We start from the raw sequence: 26486 nt of genomic DNA, 5'->3' as shown, positions 1-26486 counted from the left end.
AGTGACCTTTTAGAGAGAGAGACCTTTAAAAATGCACAGGCTTACATTTCAAAATACTGTTGAGACAATTCATTTTATTATTGATGCGCAAATTCCTGAGACATAGACTATGATGTTATAATTCTGTATTCATTTGGATTTTAAGATTTGGACTTTAGGCCACTGAGTGCTACAAAGGAAAACACACTAAATCATGAGGAGTCAAAGGAGCTTGGAAAGAAAAGCGTCTGGACTTCTTTAAGTTGCTTGAAGACATTTTCTTTCCAAGCTCCTTTGACTACGATGACCTGGATGACTGAGAACCTTCACAGACATAAATCATGAGGACACATTACTGTTATTACTATTACTGTACATAAAACTATTTAAATACACATTTTTTTAAGTAAACATTATGAAGACACCAAAACATTCAGAAATCAATTTCTAGGAATTTCAGAGTGGTATGATGAAATCCATGTATGTGTTTATTGCTCTTTGCTTTATTTTCTATAGTGTAGTTCAGAAAGTGAATAAGGTACGGTAAAAGATGAACTGTTACACTCCAAAACCTACACGCAGAGACACCACATACATTTGTGTCTCAGTTTGCGTTTCTTATGTCAAACAGAAAGACAGCCGTGTGTCCTTGCTTTGTTCTTGGGAAATCAAGGAAAAGGGTCAGAGGTTACAGATCAAATCAAGATATCAGAACAGATGAAGAAGTCGTTTATGGACAAATTTATACATTTTTATTAGGATGAATTCCTGAATTCCTGACCTGTACACAGTCATCAAGGATGCCAGATTATTATACAGTGCATGGATGTTCAGTCTACTTTATTACACTGATGCAAGCCACATGCTTAGAAGTTCAAAGAACAGGGTTGCACAAGTCTCATTAATGTAAACAAACAGCAACCACGCATTATCCTTTGATTTTGACTTTACCATACACACAGTCACACCTCTGTGGTGCAGAAAGGAACTGTGATTTTTAAAGTAAACTAAAGCTCAGTAGCCGTTATATACAGATGAATCTAATATTCACTAGTCTTCTGTTGTCACTATAGCTTTTTTGCTGGGCTTTATTAGTGTGTGTGGATGCTCTGGTCATGCTTTAGAGAGGTGGAACTTGGATATGGAATTACTCATCAGTCTGACGATGGCATAGGAAGCAGTCCCAGGCATTTGTAGCAGGAGCAGCCACTTGCAAACAATAAGGGGAGACAAACTCCCTCTTTACAAATAAAATGCCAATGTGATGCTGCCTGTGCAGAAGAAATGAAAATGAAGGGAACAGAAACTACATGCTGCAATGGTTGCATATACAATTTGGTTTTCTTGCACATTCCCTGTATGTTTTGCAGAATGAAGTTATTGCCTTAGTTTTTGAAGACTTTTTGACATCGTCAGTAGCCAGTGTTAGAATGAAGCTGGAATGCGTTTGTGTCACAGACAAATCACTGAATTTATTCTGAATTGATATGTGAATTCCCATTATCAAAATATATTTCTTATTAGATTAAAAAGAAATTACACTTGTAGTAATACTTAACTGATGAACGTCTAGTAATCAGTCAGGGTGTAAACTTTCAGAGATAAAATGCATGTCTCCCCCACCCCCCTTTGTTTCACAGAAAGCGTATTAGAACACATAAAACATCATGCACTTGGAAACTTTGGAGTATACAAACACGGAGTACTTTTTCCTTCCACAACAGAATGCAAACCACTTTGGAAAAGACATCCAATCAAAACATTGTATGTCAATTACTGAGCACAGAGAGAGAGAGAAACTGTTACTAATGTGTTTCAGACTACAAGAAATACAGCATTCAGCAAACAACACCTCTGAAAGAGAAGGAGTAAAAGACTATATCTAATAACTTTACCCAACAACACTTGTATCTACAATGAGTGTACTTGGACACACTGACATTGGTTTTATGACCACCGTTTTGCATTCTGCACAGACAAACTTCACTTCCGTCTTCTTCTATCACGCCTGATTGCCCTGCTTAAAGACGCTGAGGTGCTACTTGCAAAATGAAAAGAGACAATTACATTTGACTGGGGTAGGAAGTGGGCCCTCCCACCTGGCTATACTCAGATGGCTGACCCATATTGCCCTGGGTGTTGTAGCTCCCTGACTGGTCAAAACTTCCCTGGTTGTATGACTGCTGGCTAAATGTGCCGCCCTGCTTCTCAGACGCCCCGGCTGCAAATCTTGAAGCACCCTTGTGCCAGCCGGTCTCCTTGAAGACAAACCAGATGTTTCCAGCCCATAGAACAAAGTTGAGAAACCCAAAAACCTGAAGAGACAGTGAAAGAAACAAATTTACAATAAACATCAAAACATTCAAATAATCTTGGCATAACTGCCCCCACATATTCATTCAGCTTGAACCACAATTTCTGCCTTTTTCACTGGTTACATCTCCCATACACTACCATAACATCAGTCGTTCACACTGTTCAGCTATTTCAGGTTCCACACATCAGTTTAAACATGTTCAGAAAACTGAGCTTTTCTAGTTGATCTTTTCATGCATTTCCACATCTTTTATACCTACCACTGAGGTGTTGAGTCCAGACCAGCGAGGTCCATGCAAAGATCCACATTTGTTGGTCTGGTCTTTGCAGGCAGAGATGAGGAGCTGCACCTCATCTGGATCGGTGGCCACTTTGACATCGGACAGGGCCTTGGCCCAAGCGGAGGAACTGACCAGCCACAAGAAGGAGAACACTACTGTCACTACAAAATCCTGGAAGAAACGAGAGCGATCATGTCCATGAGAATTCAGCGCAATAAAACTATAGCATTACTTTAAATGCTTACTTTAAATGAGTGAATAGTTAGTTTGTGAGTCAATGGAAGACGTCAACCTGGAAGAATAGAGGGTCAGACTATGTGCATAACGTACTCTTGATAAACTACCTAATAAGGACTGAGAAAGTGTTTCATCGACTGTACTCACAATGAGTGGTGCTCGGCTGTTTTCGTGGTACTTGTTTAAAAAGAAGATGTAGATAATGGCAGCCGTGAGGGAATAAAGGAAGGCGAAGACTGCAATGGTGACAAAGAACTCAGCAGAGGATGAATAGTCTCCGGTCAGGAAAACACGCTCCCTCCTCATGGCTTCACACATGGGTGCTTCAAAGGACACCTGGTGCAACCTGGTGCACACACGCACGCATGCACGGGTCAAGTACAAAAGCAATGAACAATTAACTTTCACTGTCAGCAGTTCATACATTTCATATAAAGCTCTTAGATCCCAAAATGTCAGCAGGCTGTCAGACACATGAAGGCCAATCACCTGAAAGGATAACCAAAGTCAATGCCAATGCTGAGGTTGCTGCTGGCCTTCTCCATGCAGTCCACGCTAACCTGCAGCTGCCCAGTATAACCGCCACATGTTGCAAATGCGAAGATGGAAAAGAGCTGCAGAAACACAAAGAAAAAAGCATCACATGCTCATCCAAAAAAGATACTACAAGTAATATAAAGGGGACACTCTGAGAAGAGAACAATCAATTTTCTTCAAACACATTAACAAAGGCCTCAGTACAGGGTTGGGCAGATGAGCAGGCTCACCCGGATGAGCTGGAGGAAGTGGCTGAGGAGAGGGAGTTCTGGGCTCCACTTAGGGTGCTGCCACCACGGCCCAACCCCCCAAGCAGTAGAAAATGGATGGACGGTTGGGTAACGTTTACTTTTTCCTTCTCAGCTTGATAACAATCATTTACCAAAAACTTAAAGTTACAGTTTTACATAGAAGAAAGTTCCAATGTGAAGGAGACTCAGTTTGACTCATCTGCTGCATTCTATCACTCCACACTACTGTTGTTTTTACTTTGCAGGCTATTGTGTGACTCAAGTCCAGCTAAACTTTACACAGGTTAACACTGATTAGCAGTAATTGAAATCATGGCTGGGGAAAAGCCACATTGCAGATTTGTTAGGACTTTATTTTTAATTTGTTTGCCATTTGGGGGCAGCAGAACACCATTTAAGTACCAGAGACTGTATCATCACTTTATGGTCTGCTGTCTGTTTAGACATATTTTATAATCTCACCACTATCTCATAATGCCTGCAGATACCTATCTGGGGAATCAGGGTTAGAAGAAGCATTATCTAAATTAACTTTAATTCCACTGGTCACTGGGGGAAAAAAACAACAAAAAAAAAACTACATGCATACAAACAAGTGGACAAAGGAAAATCTACTCAAAGATGGTTTGGGAAGCATTTGAATATCCTTTATAGTGAAATGCTATTGTGTGTGAAATGTGTCCCTCAAAAACAGAAAAGTAGTTGATCAGTGCAAATGACTTTGTCTTATGGATATGTATATATGAGTCATATATAACATTTTCTTTTGTTCTTCAGGTGTCCTGTCTAGCAAAAAGATTAATTGCATAATTGTGCTGGCAGCCCTTTGATCTTTTAGTGGTATCTGTAGTTGGCTGGACACTTGTGTTAACAGCATGACAGGAACAGGTGTTGAATGGCATTAGGCCCTGAGAAACACAAGAAAATTGTGACAGAGTGATGCATATATAGTTATACATATATAGTCACAAAACATGCATAGAGAGGAAAAAAAATCAGACTTATAACAAGTTTTCTCTTTAAATCTAAACTCAGATGTTTCGCTAAACCTAATCTAAACCTAAAGTTATATTTCTGTGCAGAAAAAGTATTTGTGAGTTATAAGTCATTATAGCAAAAATAAAGTATGTAAGTTTCCTCCACTTTTCTCTAGATGATGGTGGAAAACAATATTCCAAAATGTCGAACTTTTGTACAAGGAAGGGACAATTTTATAAGGAATGGCCCTCTCGAAAGGATACAGAATTAACAAGAAGCAAATGTGGTACTTGACAAAAAAATTTACTACGAAAATGTTAAGCCACAAGTCATACTGATATTTTTAGGAAGCCATAGAACTGGCAAACTCTCGCACTATGTCAGCTGGGACCAGCTCAAGTCCCTTGCGTACAATGAGATCAATAAAAGGCTAAAGAAATGAATAAATGGATGGATAATACTACAGTTTATCATCTTGAATATTTGAGGGGCTAGTCTTTCTTACAAGTTTCTTTCACTAAATACTCCTGAAGAGTTTCAGTCAGGTTTCAGAGCTCATCACAGCACAGAAACAGCTTTAGTGAAGGTTACAAATGATCTTCTTATGGCCTCTGACAGTGGACTCATCTCTGTGCTTGTCCTGCTAGACCTCAGTGCAGCGTTCGATACTGTCGACCATAATATCCTATTAGAGCGATTAGAACATGCTGTAGGTATTACAGGTACTGCACTGCAGTGGTTTGTATCATATCTATCTAATAGACTCCAGTTTGTGCATGTAAATGGAGAGTCCTCTTCACACACTGAGGTTAATTATGGAGTTCCACAGGGTTCAGTGCTAGGACCAATTCTGTTTACATTATACATGCTTCCCTTAGGCAGATCATTAGAAGACATAGCATACATTTTCACTGCTATGCTGATGACACCCAGCTCTATCTGTCCATGAAGCCAGATAGACACACACCAATTAGTTAAACTGCAGGAATGTCTTAAAGACATAAAGACCTGGATGGCCGCTAACTTTCTGCTTCTTAATTCAGATAAAACTGAGGTTATTGTACTCGGCCCTGAAAAGCTTAGAAATATGGTATCTAACCAGATTCTTACTCTGGATGGCATTACCTTGGCCTCCAGTAACGCTGTGAGGAACCTTGGAGTCATTTTTGACCAGGACATGTCCTTCAACGCACATATTAAACAAATATGTAAGACTGCTTTCTTCCATTTGCGCAACATCTCTAAAGTTAGAAATATCCTGTCTCAGAGTGACGCTGAAAAACTAGTTCATGCATTTATTACTTCCAGGCTGGACGACTGTAATTCATTATTATCAGGATGTCCAAAAAACTCGCTGAAAAGCCTTCAGCTAATCCAAAATGCTGCAGCAAGAGTCCTGACAGGGACTAGAAAGAGAGAGCATATTTCTCCTGTTTTGGCTTCCCTTCATTGGCTTCCTGTTAAATCCAGAATTGAATTCAAAATCCTGCTCCTCACATACAAGGTCTTAAATAATCAGGCCCCATCTTATCTTAATGACCTTGTAGTACCATATCACCCTATTAGAGCACTTCGCTCTCGCTCTGCAGGCCTACTTGTTGTTCCTAGAGTATTTAAAAGTAGAATGGGAGGGAGAGCCTTCAGTTTTCAGGCCCCTCTTCTGTGGCCGCTTCCTTTCCAGTCACCTTTTCACTCACTATGTGTTAATAGACCTCTCTGCATTGAATCATACTTGTTATTAATCTCTGTCTCTCTTCCACAGCATGTCTTTATCCTGTCTTCCTTCTCTCACCCCAACCGGTCGCAGCAGATGGCCCCGCCCCTCCCTGAGCCTGGTTCTGCTGGAGGTTTCTTCCTGTTAAAAGGGAGTTTTTCCTTCCCACTGTCGCCAAAGTGCTTGCTCATAGGGGGTCATATGATTGTTGGGTTTTTCTCTGTATGTATTATTGTAGGGTCTACCTTACAATATAAAGCGCCTTGAGGTGACTGTAGTTGTGATTTGGCGCTTTATAAAAAAAATTGAATTGAATTGAATTGTGTCAAATTCCACTTACTACAGTACCTCAGTGGTTCTGCTCTATGTGCCTGGGGCTTTCATGACTGGGGATTAAAAAAGGTTGCTGACACGACACCGCTTCCATTGTGAATAAGTCCAAATGCATAAAACACACATGAAGTGAAAACAAGCTGCTCATTACAGTCACCAAACATGAACGTGCAGCGAGCACATAATCATAGTCACACACTTCCCCTGCCCTTAACATCTTTCCTCCCCTAGCCCAGTTGTCCATATAAAGCTCTCATAGCCTCAAGAGTTCTCACAACCATAATCACCATAATCAGACCTGACGCCTGGTTAGCATTAGCCTCCCCTCTCCCATATTACAGGCAGCTGGACATGCAGCTTGCCAGCAGCTGTGGAGGTTATGCAGCATCTCTGCTTGTCTGAAAGAATGTCAGCCTCTGGAGGGCACTATCAGATCACTGAGCTGGACTATGCCACACTGAATGGATGCTTTCATGTTCGTGAAGGGAACAGGGGCTAAGCACACACATGTCATCTTGCAAAGAAAAGATTTATGGGTCATGCAATGAGAAATCAGTGAGTGCGTCCCAGATGAGCCGCTAAAATTCAGCAGATATTTGCAAATGAAACTGTAGACATTAAATGAAGGTGTCAAAATGTTTTAATTGATGTCATTTTTTTAGTATTTCTGAGTCCCCCTAACTTTATAAGTACTAGAAAAGTTGTATGAATTTTATTTTACATTTCATTTACACCCCCACCCTTCATTCACTGCTTCTGCTGTGTTATTGTTCAAATTTATAATGTAGCCATAAGCTTCATTTCTTTCATTTGGTTTGTAGTTTATAAGCAGCTATTTATCATTTTCTACCAGTAGAAACTGAAGTAACAAAACTGAGTAGCACTGAGACCGTTTGATAGGCTAAATTTTTGTGTCATAATGCTTTAAAAAAAACAACAACAAGATTTTTAGTATCATTTTCTTCTTTTTGCATTTTTTCAACATTAATTTTCTGTTTATACACCAGAATGCAGTTACAGGTGGAGTTATATTTACTTATAAGTCATGAATAAACACATTTACTGATCATAAACTGATACAGCGACACTTGACCTTCTTTTTCTTAAGAAGAACTTTTTTCATAGTCCTTGGAGGAAGTCCTTCCTGTGGTTCTGCACAGCAAAACTGGGGACGGCTACAGTTCCTGGAAACCCGTTTTGGGGTCTATTTCAGCATCTACTTAAGTTTAGGTATTCTTCAACACAAGAACCTTTGAGTGACATAAGTGCACTGTGAGTCATTTAGACACAAGCTTATACTGTTGCGGCATGAGTAATCAAAAGGAAAATGAAATATGGATATGGGGAAGTTAAAGATCACACAGTGTGAGAGAAGAGCTACACCGACAATGCTTCACTGTCCACACGTGGCACACAGCTAGCGTGATATTGGGTGAATAGCCCTACAAACCACTGGTCGCATTGTTGTCTATTTAGCTGTTGTTATATCAAACACTGGGTTACTGTATCATTTTATTATTATATTTTGGTTGTTTGAAAATAAATAGGAATAAGCCCTTTAATGCACGTAGTATAGGAGGGAACTCATTAATGGGCAGTTTCTTACAAAAGGTCCCTAACACACTCCAGTCCAGAAACATTACAGCTGACAGTGGCAGCAACGTAAACTACAACCAGAACCAGTCGTTATGATACCTTTTGATATCATAACTCTGAAATGCAACAGTTACAGTGTTGGTAGCACCGTATGTACTGTAGGGAGTGTATCTTACCAAGGCTGCAGTTCCTCCACAACTGCTGCCAAGTGGTTTGTCATTTCTGGTGTTTTTCTGTTTCTATTGTTATTCACAACCTGTGTTTTATTCTTTATGTATATGTTGTAATTGAGTTCTCGTTAGTTTTATTGTTTGGTACTTGAATTTAATTCTTGTCCCTTTTCCTTCCCATTACTGTTCATAATTCTAAAAAAGTGTTTCCCTCTGTCGAGCTAGTTCTCATTTTTGTAATCAGGTATCTTTAGCGTCTTGTATTTACCTTTACTTCTGCCCCCGGCTGATTGTCCTTGTTTACATCTGTGTCTGGTTATGCTCCTGTGTCCAACCCTCTGATGTGTATAAAAGTCTTCTCTTCACTGCAGCCTTTGGTGGATTGTCTGTTTTGTTGTTATCCCTGTGTCCGACATGCTTGTTTAAGGCAAAAGAGTCAAGTGATAGCTGACTTGCAGAAGGCAATATGCAAATTGTGCTTTTCAGAGCAAGCGAGGAAATACAAAAGAGCAGCATCCAGGTCTGTTCAATGACTGAGTGACTGACTGACTGAGTGACTGACCGAGTTTTCAGTTCAATATCCAAAGTGTTATCCCTGTTATGTTATCCTGAAAAACACATTATCATTTGTTTAAAAAAGCGGCCATTGCCACGGTGGTGTGAATAATATTCCATTTGCAATAGCTAACATTAAATAAACCACTGACTGTAGAAAATGTTCTACTATCATTTATATAAATGCATTGATATAAATGTACACCAACATAATGTATCTAATGTTATACCTTTATACCTGTCAACAGACGTTAACATGTTTACGAATAACAAGTATACTGGATCATCTTTTTCTGGTAGCAAATTTGGTGTCGAGAATTCTGTTATTTTAATGGTATTGGTATTTGCTACATTTCTAGTATGCTGACATGCCTGATGAAAACCATCAATAGATTCAATGAAATTGTAGAAAAGTGAAGTTATTCTCCAAGTTTCCCTAGTTGTATAATCTGATCTTTAAGGCTAAGTGGCAACAGTGAGCTCACAGGGGCATAAATGCACAATACTAGATGCTGCTTTGCCAAGCTAATCAGGGTCACAAAGGACCCAGCTTGGTTTGGCAGGTTCAGGTGAACCGAGATTACAGCCAGATGATAAACAGGGGACTCCACTTTCCACTTGCAGCTTCAGGCCTCAGGTGATGGCTGACTGCTGCTTACCTAGCTGTCATGGTGCACAGCTGCAACCTCTCTTGGAAATCCCTCCACTGAAGTGTTTGTTAGTGCATCACTGTCTTTAGCTTTGTTCTGTTCTGAAATTTGCCGGCCTATAAACAAACATGCCCCCCCCCCCCCAAAAAAAAAAAAAAACCCCAACCAAACAAACAAACACACGTTTAACTAATGTGCATGTGCTGCTTAATCATATGCACCTCAAAGTGTTGACAGATATTGTACTTGCTGAGTAGCGTATGTGCATTTCTGGGTAAACAAACAGTAGAAAAAACAAGTGACCAGGGGAGAGACAGAGTAAATGCTCCATCGTAATTATCAAAGACAGCCCCAGATAAACATCACTCTCTGCCTGTCTCTCTGCTTGTGTATATACGTACTCCTACAGCTGCCTCCCCTGCTTGTGATTTTCAGCTCGGGTTTAGCCCCTCTCATTTCTGGCTGGGGCCTTTGAACAGGAGAGCGTGGCATTGTGGAAGTAGGGTGGATGCTAAGCCTCGCGCTCCCATGTGTTTATCTGCCTCTCCCAGCTGGGCTCCTCAGGGAACAAGAGATAGAGAGAAGGGGAATGAGAGAGGAGGGGAGAGAGGGAAAGCAAAAAGGGAGAGACGGATACAAAGAGAAGAAGAGAGAAAAGCCAGGGCGCAGGAATGAAACCCGCCTGCAATGCAAACAAAGCCTTTAAACATCTCCGTGTTTGCCGCCATCTCCTCTACCCAAAAAGGTACTGAAAAGCACTAATGTGAATATTTTAATTTGCATTCAAACCAGTGTTAAGACATATTTGCACTTCAAATAAGAATTAAGAAAAAGCAACTGTGATATTATCTACAGTTTTAAACGAGCGGTAGTGGATAAGAGTGCAATGGTTTTGTCTGAGAGTGTAGCTCGAGCAGTGTTGGGGGCTTAAATGGAGATGTGAGCAAGCACTGTGAAGGAGCGTAGGCTGGCTGAGGATTATGAAACTGATACACTGGCTTCAGGCTTGACCACCAGCAATTCGACCCACTGTCCAGTAGACATACTCTCTGTTGTGAAAAACAGGAAAATAACTAGGGAGCAGCAAAAAGATGAACCAAACATGCAACAAAATCAGGGGTGGATAATATTTAAAAGAATGGTATCTGTGGATGCAAATGAAAAAAATGAGGAGAATTACGTGAGAAAATGAAGGAGCTGCTTCAACACAAGGACCTGATAAGAGCGGCAGAGGAAGTGACACTGAGTGGGGGAGGTGAGGATCGGAAAAATGAGCTGAAACATGAGTTCGCTGATGAGCTGCACTTGACATTTTCACAAACCTCGGCACAGATGCAACACATACAGTCATACACAATCCACCTGCTCCATTCAAGTCAATAGGAGTCGGTGCAGTGTAAAGTGGCTGCCTCAGGAGGAGGAAAAACGAAATGATGAAATAAAATACAGTGGAGTTTGGGTTCAAAGTCGGGACAGTTTGATACGTCCTAAGAGTACAGTAAAAACATCTTAAGCCACCACTCATTTCTTGAAATTTTGCTTTCAAGCAACCAGACTTTATTTTTAAAGTAGTCTTGAACAGTAATTCTCTAAGACAGCGGTCCCCAACCTTTCTTGCGACAGGGACCGGTTTATGTCCGACAATATTTTCAGGCCTTTAAGATGTCGCAGATAAATACAACAAAATAAAACCAGTACCAAAAAAAGAAGATTTATTCATAACGGGAAAAGGCCCAGGGAAACTGAGTTAACGATAAAAATGATAAAAACCCTGAAAACCATAAATTTCACACATGAGCCTCAACTCTCGTGGCCCGGTACCAAATGATTTACGGACCAGTGGGTTGGTGGGTTGGGAGGTTGGGGAGCGCTGCTCCTCTAAGATATCATAAGAACTTTCAAAATCTTTCTTTGGGGGCTTTTTCCACTTATTTTTAGTCCAGTGCTGGAAGCCATGTCCTTAAGAAAAAAGAAATAGTCCACCAAAGACCTGACAGAACCTGAAAAATGCATCTGGCCCTCCATTTACAGAAATAGTCTTAGTCGTAGGGTGGCTGTCGAAAAGAAAAGGAAACAGGGAATTTTTTTTGGTTCAGATCATTGTAACTATGTGCAGAGAATGCCAGGAGAAAGATACAACAGTGAGTGTCTACAGCCATCTGTGAAACACAGTGGAGGCTGCATTTCAGCCAGTGGTGTTGGAAATCTTATCAAAATTGATGGAATTATGAACACGGAAGTCCAATTTTAATCCAACATGATACACCTTATGGAAAGCATGTGATTTGAAATGAAATGGAACAGTTTCCATCATGGATAAGCGTCCCCAGAGCCCAGACCTCAACATTATTGAAGTGTTAGATCATGTTGACAGAGCACCAAACAAAGGCAGTCAACATCCAAAGAAGAGCTTTGAATGTCCTTCGAGAAGCCTGCAGAACTATCCCTGAAGACTACTTTAAGAAATAAGAAGAAAGTTTGCCTAAGAGATTTCAGGCTGTGAGCAAAGGTGGTCAAACCAAATATCAACTTTCCCACTGCTTAGAACGTTTGCTTATGTACAATTTCTGTGTAGGTCTATTCATATTTCATTAAATTACTACCTATTTCTCATTTTCCTAGAAAAAATGTAAAGAACAATAGGGGTGGCTCAAGATCTTTTTACAGTATTATATTTTATATTTCAATCATAGAAATGTATCTGGGACAAATATAACACTTTCAAATGAAAGTTATACTTCTCACTAATAATATCATTTGCTTATCTTTGAGTCAAACCAAAGTTAGCCTCATCCATGTAAACAAAACAGCATGTGCAAATGAATAGCCATCTTTTGCTTATGTGACAAGTTTCCTTGAAAGTTATTCCCAGTGGCGTTAGCTAGTTCAGCTATCGTTCAGCTAGCTAGTACAAAAGCTAGTTCAGCTAATGTAGCTAATGGTTTTTCCTTTAAATATAGTTGGAAAAATGTACTGGATCAAAGACCATTTGAAGAGATGGCAGCAAAAATGTTTTGGATCTGAGAGCTGAAACACCAATTACATCGTGTAACCTGTTCCAGAATGTCCCAGACAATCAGGAAGTCTCCAAATCTATCCACAGGTCTGACTTTCTCATCTGTTTTCTATTTTCTTGTGTATTTATACAGTATTTCCAGTTATTTAGAACTCCATGTCTGCATGTGCATGGCTCCACATGCGACTCCAAATTAGCATAATCACTCCATGGGCATGTGTGTCAGAGTGTTTGCCTAGATGGGTCTAGATGTGAGCATGCAATGTGTATGTATGTTAACACAGAGTAAAAATATCTCACTCTCTCCAGTCAGGCAGAAGCATTGGTTAGCATCTATGCACACACCAACACAAACACACATACTTTCACTTGCTCTCAGTACTGCAGCTTGCCAGTGTGCAAACATGAGCAATTTTATGGCAGCTAGTTAAGTACAAAACAAAATTACAAACATGTAACAAAAATAGAAGCACATTTGAGGAAGCAGACAGACACATATGTGAACTTTTACGCAACACTTGATGATGGCTATCACTCAAAATGACATTCCAGTGCAAAAAGGTAACATAAATCTAATTTTTCTGATTTATTTGTTTTTAATTTGCAACAAAGACTCTCTCTCTCTCTAATAAGACTTTTCGGTTGATGGCACTGATGTGTGACTTGAGCACTATAAATGCTGCAGAGCAGAGCTGAATGTTTTCTATCACATTACATACATACATGCTTTTTTCTACCAAAAAAACCCACGTGATTATACTTCATTTATTGTGATTTTCACAACTGCATTACAAAAAAGACCCACCTTCTTCACTTACTAAGGATCAGGTCACACTAAGAAGCAAAGACTGCAAGCCCTCAGTGAATCACTGTCTGATCTTCAATAGCAGCACCACAGAACAAAATCAGTAGCTCATTTAGCAGTGGCCGATCCCCCTCCTGCACAGGGAGTGCTTTGTGCCAACCACAGATCCACCCAGATTCATCTTTCTTTTTATCTCTCTCCTCTCCGGCTCTGTAAGCTTGACTGACCACAAGAAAATTTCAATTTTTTTTTTTTAACAATGTCTCTTCGTGGTGTTCTTCGTGTCTCTCCATGGCTACTCAGTCAGGTGATCAACTGGAACCTGGTGCCGTATCCTAGGGCGACACTTACTGTCCCTTTGAAGACGGGGTTGCCCAATGAAAATGTATCATAAACCCACAGTTTGATTCTGTCTTCAAATATTATGGTAGCCCTATATGATTAAAATGAGTAGGACCAGGGATTACAACCTTATGAAACTGACTTCTTCAAAGTATCCAATTACACTACAAGGCAGAGATGTTTTCAATGGCAAGACTTCATGGCACAGAGAAAAGCCTGTTGGGGGAAATAAGGGTCAGACCATCAATCAGTGCAAACCTTGTGACCTATTAGGGCAAGAAGAACATATATTTATATGTGTATGTGGGCGTATAAAAATGTAGTTTAATTAATCATGATTTGGATTTGAAGTCATATTGTCCAGCCTTAACACATGTAGTTAGCATGTCTGGCTACAGGAGACGACAGGTTAACCTTTTCCTGTCTGAGTCACAGATGGCAGACCACCTTCACAGGGTTAAAGAGTACAGCGGTCCAGCTCCGACCTGATGGGTTAGAAAAGGCCACATCATATCTAAAAGCTCCCCAAATCTTACAACCCAATGAGCTTTAATTAAGATCACTTCATAATTACAGTGTCTTTCAGATATAATCATACGTTGTAACGTCAAAACAGTTTTTTTTCTTATTCTTGTTTTGTTCTATGTGGATGTATCGGCACATGAAATATTCAGGTTAAACCTTTTCCCTATGAAATCTGTTTAATATTGAATTTGACAGAAGATGTTTCAAAACTAAAGATGAGATTTATAGTTTTATTTCCCAAAGTAAAAGCAAAACAAAACATTTTCTATAGATACCCTGATGGGGTCCTGCTTTAATCCCCATCACCACTGGGGGCCTGTACATAACTAAAGCATGTTCAGTTCTTTCAAATGATCTCTCCTAATTGAAATCAGGTGCTCGGGTATAGCTTCACTGATCAACATAAAAAAAAGAGAAAAAAAACTTTAAAAAAACCCTATTTTTGCATAACTACTTAATGCTAATGGTGCCAATCTTATGTCAATATATCAACACACATAAAAAAAACAACGTAAGTTAAGAAATTTTCACTCATTTCACTTCTCCAGAGAGTACACAGACCGAACAAAAGAGCAGTCCAGCTTGTTATCAGTCACTCATAGATTTACTGTTACCAAACAGCATATCTACTCCAATGAAAATGTCAGGCCCGTCTCATCTTTAAGTCCTCAGGCAAAATCTGGCCTACAAATTTTCACATTTAACCGCACTGTGGCTGTTATGGGCTAATGTTGGTCATCAGCTTATACAATTATCTGTGTGGAACCACTGAGTTTTCCATGCATACATTTCTTACTACTATATTATACATCTTAATCCGAGTGGACACATTTTTTCTCGTAGCCTTGTGTCCCCTTGTCAAAAGCAACTGAGTTTTTTAGTGCTGAAAAACAGATCTTTGACCTGGCAAATCTCTAGTGATAACTGTCAGCAGCTGTCACCAATCTCACTCCATTTCACATTCATATATTTTCCTTTGAGGTATGTGTGTGTGTATGTGTGTGTGGGGGGGGGGTGCTTTTACAATGTTACTTTGTGGAGACATACTCTCAAATCCTTACAATGTAAATTATTTGATTGTAATGTGAAAACGTTGAGTCTCCAGGACATTCTTTGAGTTGCTGTAATGCTCTCTGAAATTACAGACACAGTGTGTGAGAGAACTTATGACCCTGCAAAAATGTTTGTCCTAAGGATTGTACAACTGTCTGTCAAGGCCTTCCTTGTGACATATTACTGATGTGACAGGTCAACAAAGAATGAACGATTAGAGAAAAAGAGAGATACTGAAATGTGCGATGCATCTAATTTTGTCCCAACTCTGTTTAGTCACATGCTTTTTACTCATATGGGGATTTGCATTACAACATAAATCCTAGCTAATCTCAAGTGTTCAGTTGGCATCATCTGAAGATGAGAATTCTTACAATGGCCAGCACACTGTATATACATGACAGCTCAGACTCTGGGAACCAATTATATCTCTGGTAAATTTGGCCTGTAAATTAGCAAATTTCCATTTAACGTAATTATATGTAATAACCTCTATTTCCACCTTGCTGGTTTTGGCTTTTCAGCTGCAGTGCTGAAACAAACCAAGCACTGGCATTAACAATTAAACAAACACCAAAACTTGCTTTTTCTTGGTTTTTGGTATTAAATGTTAATATGAACAATCAAACCCCCAGACTGTGGTATGTTATCCTTTGCTACACTGCACTCAAGTCAGCATTGTCTCTTATAGCCAAATTCAGCTTTTTGACAGTTCAACAATTAAATTTATGTTGCCTGGTTTCAGATAAATATTGTACCGTTTATCTATAATCCATCTGCTGTAGAATACCTCCCTCCTTTTAGTACTACTACTTTATTTACATGTTGTCATGGTTTCTGTTGTACAGGGTGTGTCCAAACAACACAATTTCATTGCAAAACATGTAACAGACATGCCGTGCCACCATTTCTGCATGTGTGTCTGTTGGGTCTGTGTTTCCACAGGCCCTGCTAGTTTAGAGACTTTTTCGTCATGAAGAACGAAACCAAGACAGAACATCTTCAACCGGTCTTTTACTCGCTAACGAGGGAAGCTTTGGTCAGAACCAGGCGGTGGAGAATAATGCTCATCACCTGTCTCTAGCCCAAATCCTTCAACGAGCAACTCTCCTCGCAGCAATTTATTCCCATGACAGTTACAGTTTACACAATACAACAGAACACCTCCCACTGTAAAAAAAACCCCCAGTGGTTACAAAAGGCAAGGCACTATATGTGTGTGTGTGTGTGTGTGTGCGTGCGTGCGTGCGTGCGTGCGTGCGTGTGTGTGTTATGGGGGTGCGTTTGTGTGACCTCCTGCTCAGTACAAGGATCATAAAAGCAGGACGCTTACAACACAAGAAACAGATCTTTCAGATAGAGTGTATCTACAATAAAACCCATGTCAGCCTCCCCCAGCACCAAATTGGCTGGAGAGGTGGTCAGGATCAAAGGAATGGCTTTGATCCTACTGTTTGAACTAAGACTTTACAAATTTAAGAAACACAATGACAACATTCAACAATTTGATTTAACAGTGTCCATTTCACGTTTTAATGAGGCAAAGTGTGAAATGGACATACATGCTGAAGTTGCTTTCCCAGCAGGGGGAGCTAATATATTTAAAGGTGAGAACTCGGTAGTGAGCAGAAAGGTAAGTAGTATATTCCAGGGTCCTTAATCTGCAAAAATGATTAAGCTGGGTGGCTAAAATGGAGTGAATGAAGTGTTAAATGGACAAAGTGGACCTGTCTATTACACACTTTACTGTGATACTGAGTTGGTCCAAAGGATAAATTAGGGTGGTACTGTTGACCCCCAAAATATGATTGCACTGCCTGGTGATCCCAACACTAATGCTACAGGGCTACAGTGGACCAGGTGGATGCAACGTGTTGTATTTACCCAAACACTTCAGTGAAGTGCAATGTAATGGATGTATTTCTGTTGCTGCTCTAAACTTCTATATACTTGCTGTACAAATATGTACTAATTATGACTCGGAAATATGCAAGTAATTAAATTCATCTCCAGCTCTGACAAAGGAATCAACAGTTTTGACCCAATGTGATGTATATGTGCCTTAATTATCAGTGGTTATTACTATTAAATTACATAAGTAAGATAATGACTTTTAGTTAATTAAGCTTGAAAATCATGCCCACTTTTTTCAAGAATTTTATGTGCTGTATTTTATTTTTTAACAAACACTGATTCCACATGCACCTATTTCTTATTTTTTCTCTTCTTGTTTCCTTTTTTTAAGTTCCTCTTTTTGTGTCATCCAGTTTTTTCAGTGTAGGTTTTAGCTTTTACTGTTTTATTTTGAAGGTACTCTGTTGTATACTTTTCACTTCCTCTCTTTGACATCGTGCTTGTTTTGGTCATGAGAGAAGCTGGAATTCAAAAGCTCAAATTTAGCTGTAAATGAAATTGTCTCGTCAAAAATTGTGTTGTATATTAAAAATGATTTTTTAAAGAAGAAAATGACCTTATTGTGAATAAAGTACTTGAAAGTGGTGGAGTGTTGAGCCAACTGTAACATAAAAATGAAATCCAAAGTGCCTTGAGGCGACTGCTGTTGTGATTTGGCGCTATATAAATAAAAGTGAATTGAATTGAATTGTTCTCTTCCTGCGTGCGCACACACACACACACACACACACACATGCACGCACACACATGTGCACTGACCACTCAAGGCAAACTAAACTGCCTACTGTAAGGTACTAATGATGGCATCATAGAACAGTGGGTCAGTCAATGTTTTTGGATGAGAAGACAATCCTTCTTAATAAATTAGAATCATGCTGCAGGCTACTCATCAGCATGAGTTTAGTTTTTTCTACAGTAAAGGAAACCAATGAGTTAACAGAATACTGGTAAAACTGCTCTGTGTTCAGTGGCACAACAACCCATCGACGCTTCAGTGCATTGCAAAACACACATTTACCATTTACATCATGTGCTCAAGCAACTGTACAATTTTGCTCTCTCTTGGCATCCTCTCGTCTCTCCACCAAATGCATACACATAAGCATGAAGACGCACACAGTGAAGAGTTTGGGCACATCTCAAAGGACAGCTTCTGCATGAGTTGGTCCACGGTGGAGAGGAGGGGACCTTACAGCTGTTTGGAGCAGAATATGCCAGCCCCTGACAGTGTGCCAAACGGGCCAAGAGCCTGCATGCACAGACGCACACAGAGTGGTAAAACCATCCTGAAGACATGACTGATTATAAATGCTTAATCTTGTGCAGATCCAGCACAGACTAATAATATGGTAAACCTACGAGTGTCCTGCAACTAAGGTTAACTTATCCTTTATACAACCCTCTATTTGTCAAAGGTTTATCATTCACTAAGTAAATGTCAATTTCTGCCCAGCAGAATGGCTTCAGTGCCTTGGGGTGTGTAAACAAATCAAAGTGACGCACATGTTTCTGCTGGTATCATAAATAGTGTGGGAAGAAATTTAAAAGAAGCTTTTAGATGATGACGCATGATTATCAAACACAGAAAAGTACTGCGGTTGCCAATATTCTTGTGGTTTTGCAGATGCTTCCATGCTTCGACCTGAGGGGAAGAACAGCTCAGCATCCAGGAATTTCATGCTTACTGGACAATACTGCATCTAACGGGGTGCATTATCATATGTGGAAAACCAGAATTTACTTCCCATCTCAGACCTGCACTTAAAGCGAGCCTCAGTGTTACTACGTCCCTAACCTTAGCAAATGCTTTCAGTCATTCAACCCCAAACACACCCACAGTACTGTGGCCATAGACACTGCCTTTACATGACCTTAACATTGCAGTTGTTGAAAGTAAGACTTTAAGTACTTTGGTTACAGTTGTACACACACAAAAAAATCTTGGTTAACTGCTCAAATTCTATGCCTGGTGAGCATTACAGTGATTTGCAAAGACATGGAAATATTGAACAAACACGTTAAGGATGTGCATTTGTCTGCGCAAACATATAAATGGCTTCATTTCCACTGCACAGCTGCCTTAGCGGTTGCTGTTACAAATGCCAAGCATGACCAAGTAGCAACACCATAACAACAATGTGCTGGTCAGCTAAAATAATATAGTGTGATATCAGCACACTAAGAGGTTGAAAGGCATCCACAATGCACTATTTATTTATTTCCATGTGATAATACTCATCCCATTGTTTATACCTGTATAATCCAGTGATGCTGAGCAGCATCATGTCTCAGCTGGAAGTCACTTGGTGGGCGACAGTGGGAAACAGTCCCTGCAGGCTTCTCACTTCTTACATCCAACTGGGACCTCGGATAAATCGCTACTAGTTGCATATACTAGTTTACATATTTTACAAATACATTCACTATTTTCTTTAAAAATATGAGAATAAATACACTTAATTAAACAATACTTATATTTTTTGGTTACCATGATGTGGTGGCTTTTTTTATATTCAGACTTTCTCTGAGTAGTTGGAAAAGGGTGGCAAGATCTTTACACATTTATAAGGACTCCCTGCAGTACGATGAAAAACTTACTACTGGAATAAGACCTGGTGGTGAACTGTAGGTGCTGCAGAATAAACCAGAATACTCAGGTCATAATTTGAATTGTTTGCATGTTTATGAGCCCACTGGCCAACAGAAACACTGGAAAAACTGCCCTCAAAACAGCTCTCACGTGCTCAGCTAAAGAGAAAGAGAAAAAAAAAGGTGCAGGAGAGAAAAGGTCACTTTTATAATGTTGTCATGGGGTGTATGTGTGTGTGTATGTGTGTGAAATGCAAAGATTTACTGTGGCTTGCGTAAGATGGTTAATACATCTAAGCAAACATAACCAGGTAGCCAGTGGATCAATATGTCAGCATGTATGGATGCAACAAAAATGTGTGCAGTCATGCTCACAAAACAACACGTGATTCCTTCCACACACAGACACCCACACACGCAAACAGTTACACAAAGACCCACACGGGGAACTATGACAGTGCGCTATCTTCATCATACAGATGGTGCTTTGGCTCTGGCCCCCAAATATCACAGTTAGGTCACTACAAACAGCCAAAAGGGATGCACTTGAAAACTCACCTCACTGACAGACATCTGTGTTATCTCAGCTTAAGTGTCTCTTGAAAGTGAGTTTACTTTATTTGCATGCAAAAGAAAAACAGCTTGTATTTTATTTTTTTCTAGAGTGAAGACTGCTGCTCGAGGACTCTCTGCACTTTTGATGGCATTTGCAAAATTGAGAAAGACAAGCTTCCGCACGCACATATCCTATCTGAGCAAAAGCTGAATACCCTTATGGCTACAGTAATTTCTCCAAACTCACATCAAAGAAATTCACTTAATCCTTTTTTTCTCCTTTCTTTCTTTGTGGCTCTGGGCTTCACTGCACTGTACAACAAATAAAAGAAGCTACAACCGGCGCCTAGACAGAAAAGGGTAAAGCTTTAATTCAGTCAGAGCTAGGACACCCCATTGGTATTCTGGATTTCTGTTATATCATCTCACTTTGGGTAAAATGGGGCATTTTTTGTTTGTTTGGTTTTTTGCAGGGACTAGCGCAAAATGCACAGGGCTGGCACCAAGTAGGCATAATTGAAAAGATAGTGGTTTCCCCTGGCATGTAGTTCTCACGGAGCTATAAATCCTCACATAAACTTAAGCCTTTTAGTCACAGTGGAAAGCATCATAGCAGAGTAGATTGCGGGTAAGGTGTGGGAGACATGAAAAACAGCAGCATTCACACAGGAACACTTAACAAATGCGGTGAAGTTTAAGTTCCGTCCTACAGATGCAGGAATTTCTTCACAACCAGATGTTTACTGAGTGTAGAAAAATGTGGGCTTTAGCGATAAAGCTCACAAACCCTACATTATGTAACTAATCATGTTTTTTTTCTAATTGAAATGGCCAAAAGGGGGTTAATGTAAGTAGTGCAAAAAAAAAAAAAATGGATCCAACTCACCCATTCCAAAACACGGATAAATCCCAGAGGTAATTTAAGTACTTGAAACGTCCCCGCAGAAACGAGCTGCGCGAAGACAAGGCGGGAGAATAAAAAGATTCCAATTTCCATCATCAATTAAACACACACTGATCAGCTGAGCAGCAGTCAAACACATTCCTGTGGCTTTAATTTACTCACCTGGTTGGCGGTGTCCATTTCAAAATCAGGGTACTTTGGGCTCTTTTTGTTTTTGTTTTTCTACTAGCGTGAGTATATGAGCAACCGAGAACCGAGAACCAGGACCCGATTGATGCGTCTGTGGCGATAACAGCGAGGCGCTCTGAGCTCTGATTCCGAGTCCGACCGGAAAAAACCGACCCACAGTCGAGGATTTTTCTTTTCCTTTTGCCATGGAGACAAGCAGGGATTGGCCCCCAGAAAGAAGAGCGTTTGCTTTGTTTTTGTCATTGGCTGGAAGTTTATCGATATTTTTGCAAATTCCTCTCGATGTATGAATTTCCATTAATCGCGCATTAATGGGAATAAATTACAGCAAGGGCAGTGAACAAGCTGAAAGACGATTTTTCCTAAATAAATGAGCTAGTAGCAAAAAAAAAAAAAAAGCTCTCTAGGTAAAGTCATTTTAAACTTTTATGGGACAAATCATCCACAGTTCATGAAATTAATTGACTTAAGAATACAGACAAACAACAAAACGCCAAAAAAAATGCATTGTTAATGTATGCAGTAGTATTGTCAACTGACAAACCTGACATAATTAAAAGGTACACATTATTATTATTATTATTATTATTATTAGTAGTAGTAGTAGTAGTAGTAGTAGTAATAATAATAATAATAATAATAATAATAATAATAATAATAATAATAATAATTTCTACACCAGGTGCAACAGTTCTTAAAGTGATGTGAAGTTTTCAGTTACTCAAGCTACCATGTACCACGAGCATGGTTACCGCGCTGCATTTATAAACTGAAGCCCAGCACAGATATGTGCTAATTAGTGCTAAGTAACAGACAAAATACCAGCCATGCCTTTGATGAGCTAAACAACACAGCAGCGCATTTTTTTTGTGCTGCACTTATTTTCCTGTTACTGCTTTTAAAGACACCAATGGCACAAACATTGTTAAAATGTTCCACTTTACTTAGCTGAAATAGTGGCAGTGAGCAGACAGCAATTGTCCATAGCTCCCTGCGTCAGTACATTTGTCAAGCAAAGCACTCACTCCCCTAACTTTAAGTCTCACCCGCATCACTCTGAAATTAAAAAAAATAATAAGTTATACAATGTAGCATTGTTATGAAGGGAAATCCATGGAGACCCGGAGAGCTATTTTCTTGAACTAGACTGTAAACATACTTTTTAATACTTTTTTAATGCCAGCGTCAAGTGGCCAGTAGAGGAACTGCGGTTTTTGGCACTTCTGTATTGGCTTTATTTGTCACACATGGAGGTTGCTGCTTGGCTTTGAAATGCTGGTAGTTAACACCTGGATGTCTTATGCAATAGGCTAATTTTTTTCTAGGTCTAGCTTGATTTTAACTCCATGCCATCCATTTTCTTAAGTGCTGATACAGTTCAGGGTCATTGGGGGACTGGAGTCTGTCCCAGCTGTCTATAGGGGGAGACCAATATTAAGTGTGCCGGCACAGTAAAATTTCATGGTCTAACCTTTGAAGAGAAATGAAAAACTATAATGTCCTGAAACAAAACAAAATAAAAGCAAACAAATACAACTATTTGCAGGTCCACTTGATATCTCCCAGACTTTGGAATAATTGTTCAGAAGCTGTAGTCCCATAAAATAAAGTCACATCACTTATCCACTGGAAACGTGACTCACTGTTTAGAGATTGTGGACATTATGTAATCCGAGATAACCAGGCACAAACCAGGGCATCATTCATGCGAGTTTTCTTTCATACGCGCGCATGCAGGTGACTTTGTGCGATTTCCTTCGGCTGTCTGAATGCCATTTTGTTCAACTCCATGAGAAGCTGGAGCAGTTTGTCACTAATGAGTTTGCCACAGCAGAGAGAGGGAAAAGTGAGGGAGAAAGCCAGAGTCCCACTGCAGGCAAGATGATCGAGAGCAAGGAGGACTTCCCTGAGTCTGCTACACTGATGACATTTCCTTTAAAACCAAGTGCAAACTGCTCTGACAGCGTGGCTAATTTTACAAGATCTCTTCTATCGTCCCTTCCCCTTTCATTTTCTCCCTCCACTGTCTCTTTCTCCCTCTTCTTCTCTCGCCAACATCCACATAGCTAAACACATACTCGCGCACACGCACACTCTGCCTCAAGGGTTCTGTCCTTGCGATTGGGGAATCGCTGGATCTGATTGGCTAATATTCTCACCATAGGAAATCAAAAAAATCTGAACAAGAGGAATGAAGTCTCCCATGTGTACTTTATCCTTGTAGTTAAGATCTGTTTGATATAGCAAGCTAATGCTATGGGCTTTCATGAAGGCTTGCTATTTCACTGCAGAGTGTGTGATCACAGAATTATTACTTGGAACCATGGACTCTAGTTAAACAAAGACAGCAAGAGAGTCTCACATCAACAATTTGAGGCAGTTTTGGCAGTGTGATTTAACCCACAATGTACCTAGACTAGCTAACTACACTTTTTTACATAAATTTTTATTTTGCTACCATGTTTCAACAAAGTATCTGATTACATGAGCAGCTAAATAATCTTTATTGTTCTTAATGTTAGTATTTAATGAAATATAATATAACAGATCTGCAGGAAAAAAGGATGCTATTGCTTTCTATTGTGGTTTAATCTGTCAAGGACAAAAACGTATAGAAAATTCTGCATCAAGCCTTGAAATCGTAGCTTTCCTACTTTGGTTAAGCCTGGATTGGTGGCATGGTGGTTAGCGCTGTTGCCTCACAGCAAGAATGTCTTGGGTTCAAATCCACAAATCCACAATTTGGCTAGTTTGCACTGGTTTCTCTCTGGGTATTCTGATTTCCTCCCACAGTTAAAAGTCCTGCAGTTGTTAGAGTTAAGTTAGGTTAATTGGTGATTCTAAACTACCCATGAATCTAAGTGCAAGTGGTTGTTTGTCTCTATGTGATAGACTGGTGAGCTGTACAGGGTTTACTCTGCCTCGTAACCTATCACTTCTGGGTTATGCCCCAGCCCCCCTGCAAAGATAGGAGGATGGTAGTTGTTCAATAGATCCATTCAATTCTCATGTTAACCGGACTATAGACTTTGTTGAACATTATGTAATATAAAGACAACATGTAGTAATTAAGTGACCAAGAAGTACTGGGCTAAAAGTTATTGAATAGTGTTGAAATAAAATGACAAAATTGCGAAGGATTAAAATATTCCAAGAGCTCACTTTACTTCATCTAAACATGTTTCAATATGAAAAAGTTGTGTTGATTTAACTCAGTTGTTTAAGTTTCTGCCAAAGCAAAACAGTTGTGTGCAACCAATGTCCATTATTGAATTAAGTAAATAAAGTAAATTTTTTCAGTGTAGGATTCCAGTCTGGTACAACATAGGATAATTTGGAAAGATTTAGGAAAAGACCATGGCTAGGGTTAGGGATGGATATTGATAAGATTTACCAATTCCATTTCCATTATTGATATCACTTATCGAATTGATTATTTATCAAGTCTTTTTAGATTCTCATCGGCTCTTTGAGATTAACCACTAGTGCTAAGCAGAAATAAAAAAAATTACATTCATGCAAATTAATTGTATGCTTTGGGTCAAATGTTTGTGCTTGTTTGCTGAGGTATTTCTCCTCTTTGTTGTGATCATTACTCAAAAAATAGCTGAAACACATTCATAATCATCATTTAACAATATAAATCTGAGAAATTGCCAACACTTTCATCCTGGGTTCTTGACTAGTTTAGCATTAGCATGCTCTCTGTGGATGCTTGCAAAGAACCAAAGTTGTGTTAGCAGCACAATGCGGTTGTCTCTGCCCTGGATGCAGTTTTCCACTTTACCGTTTATCTCGTCCTTTTGTGCAGTAAAAATAAATGTCCATATCCATTAGACTGCGTTGCTATTTTCCTCCTTGGACATGCAACCTGAAATCAGCTGATTGTAGCGCGAGTGCAAGAACCGATAAGTAGGAACGATAGGCAGGCAGACTAACAATTCCAAGGAATTGGACTACTGGGAACCAATTCTTTACAAGAACCGGTTCTTGATTCCCACCCCTAGTTAAGGTTGAAACAGACCTTTGTAAAACCATTACATTACAGCCTTCACATACAGAAAAGGCGTGACACTATAGCAGCAATATCAATAAATATATATTTTAAGTTAGAAGTATTTGGAAATTTCACCATCAAATGTATTATGGGATAACATACATGGCTTGTTTGGAACAACTGCCAAGAGAAAGTCTCTTCTCAAACCAACAAACAAAAAAACATGGCAGCACGTCTTGCAAAGTTGCATGTGCACAAACCACAAGACTTTTGAAAGAATGTCATTTGGACAGAAAAGACCAAAGTGGTGATGTTTGACTGCAAAAAGAAGCATATTTAGGGAAACCCAAGCAGTGGTAGAGGGGCAGGGGAGGAGCTACAGGGGGGCATGGGGCAGCAACTGCAATTGCCCCCCAGCTCTTATGCATATGTTAAATACATAAACAGATACAAAAAAAATTTTTGTGGAGGGTTCTCCCTCCACAGAGTTTTTCCTTCCCACTGTTGCCAAGTGCTTGAACATATGGGGGTCGTTGGTTTGTTGTTGTTTTCTCTGTATAGTTGCAGTTACTTTAAAATATTAAGTACCTTAAGGTGTGTGCTGTTGTGATTTGGTGCTATATAAATAGAGTGAATAATGAAACTGTGTAGTACCATGTGACACTGTTGGATTTACTTAATTGGAAGGCCTGGTAAGGACTAGATGATATTTAATTCAGTCCTTATAGTGTATTCTCTTTTTTCACAAAACTGTTTTGCTGTCTTGCTACAGTAATATGAAAGATATTGCCATATTAGGCCACAGCTGCTGAGATTAGCTCCGCAAAGCACAAAGACAAACTGTCTAAGGTAAATAAATTCATAAACGGACGCCCCTGAAATTCACCACTAAACAACATATATCTCAAGTATATGTATTTATTGTAAGTGTTTGTGCTCAGCTTATATCTCAAGCTTTCTCACCCTGATTACTATACAGAATCTTCTGGTAAATGTGTTT

General features: G+C 39.6%; 1 protein-coding gene across 1 annotated transcript; it reads right to left on the bottom strand.

The window, feature by feature from the left end:
• Nucleotides 1–708: 708 nt before the first annotated feature.
• LOC102296541 (synaptoporin) lies at nucleotides 709–21635 on the bottom strand. The gene is made up of 6 exons (XM_005918709.2): nucleotides 21463–21635; nucleotides 21283–21348; nucleotides 3303–3427; nucleotides 2961–3159; nucleotides 2556–2747; nucleotides 709–2294 (listed from the first exon to the last, which is right to left on the bottom strand). The coding sequence occupies exons 1-6, from the start codon at nucleotides 21478–21480 to the stop codon at nucleotides 2043–2045; spliced, it is 852 nt and encodes a 283-aa protein (XP_005918771.1). The 5' UTR covers nucleotides 21481–21635; the 3' UTR covers nucleotides 709–2042.
• Nucleotides 21636–26486: the final 4851 nt, after the last annotated feature.

The sequence above is a fragment of the Haplochromis burtoni genome, unplaced genomic scaffold (assembly GCF_018398535.1).
Source record: "Haplochromis burtoni strain Fernald_Lab_line unplaced genomic scaffold, NCSU_Asbu1 Contig_32, whole genome shotgun sequence".
Classification (NCBI taxonomy): domain Eukaryota; kingdom Metazoa; phylum Chordata; class Actinopteri; order Cichliformes; family Cichlidae; genus Haplochromis; species Haplochromis burtoni.
This window is presented reverse-complemented; position numbering and strand designations above follow the sequence as displayed.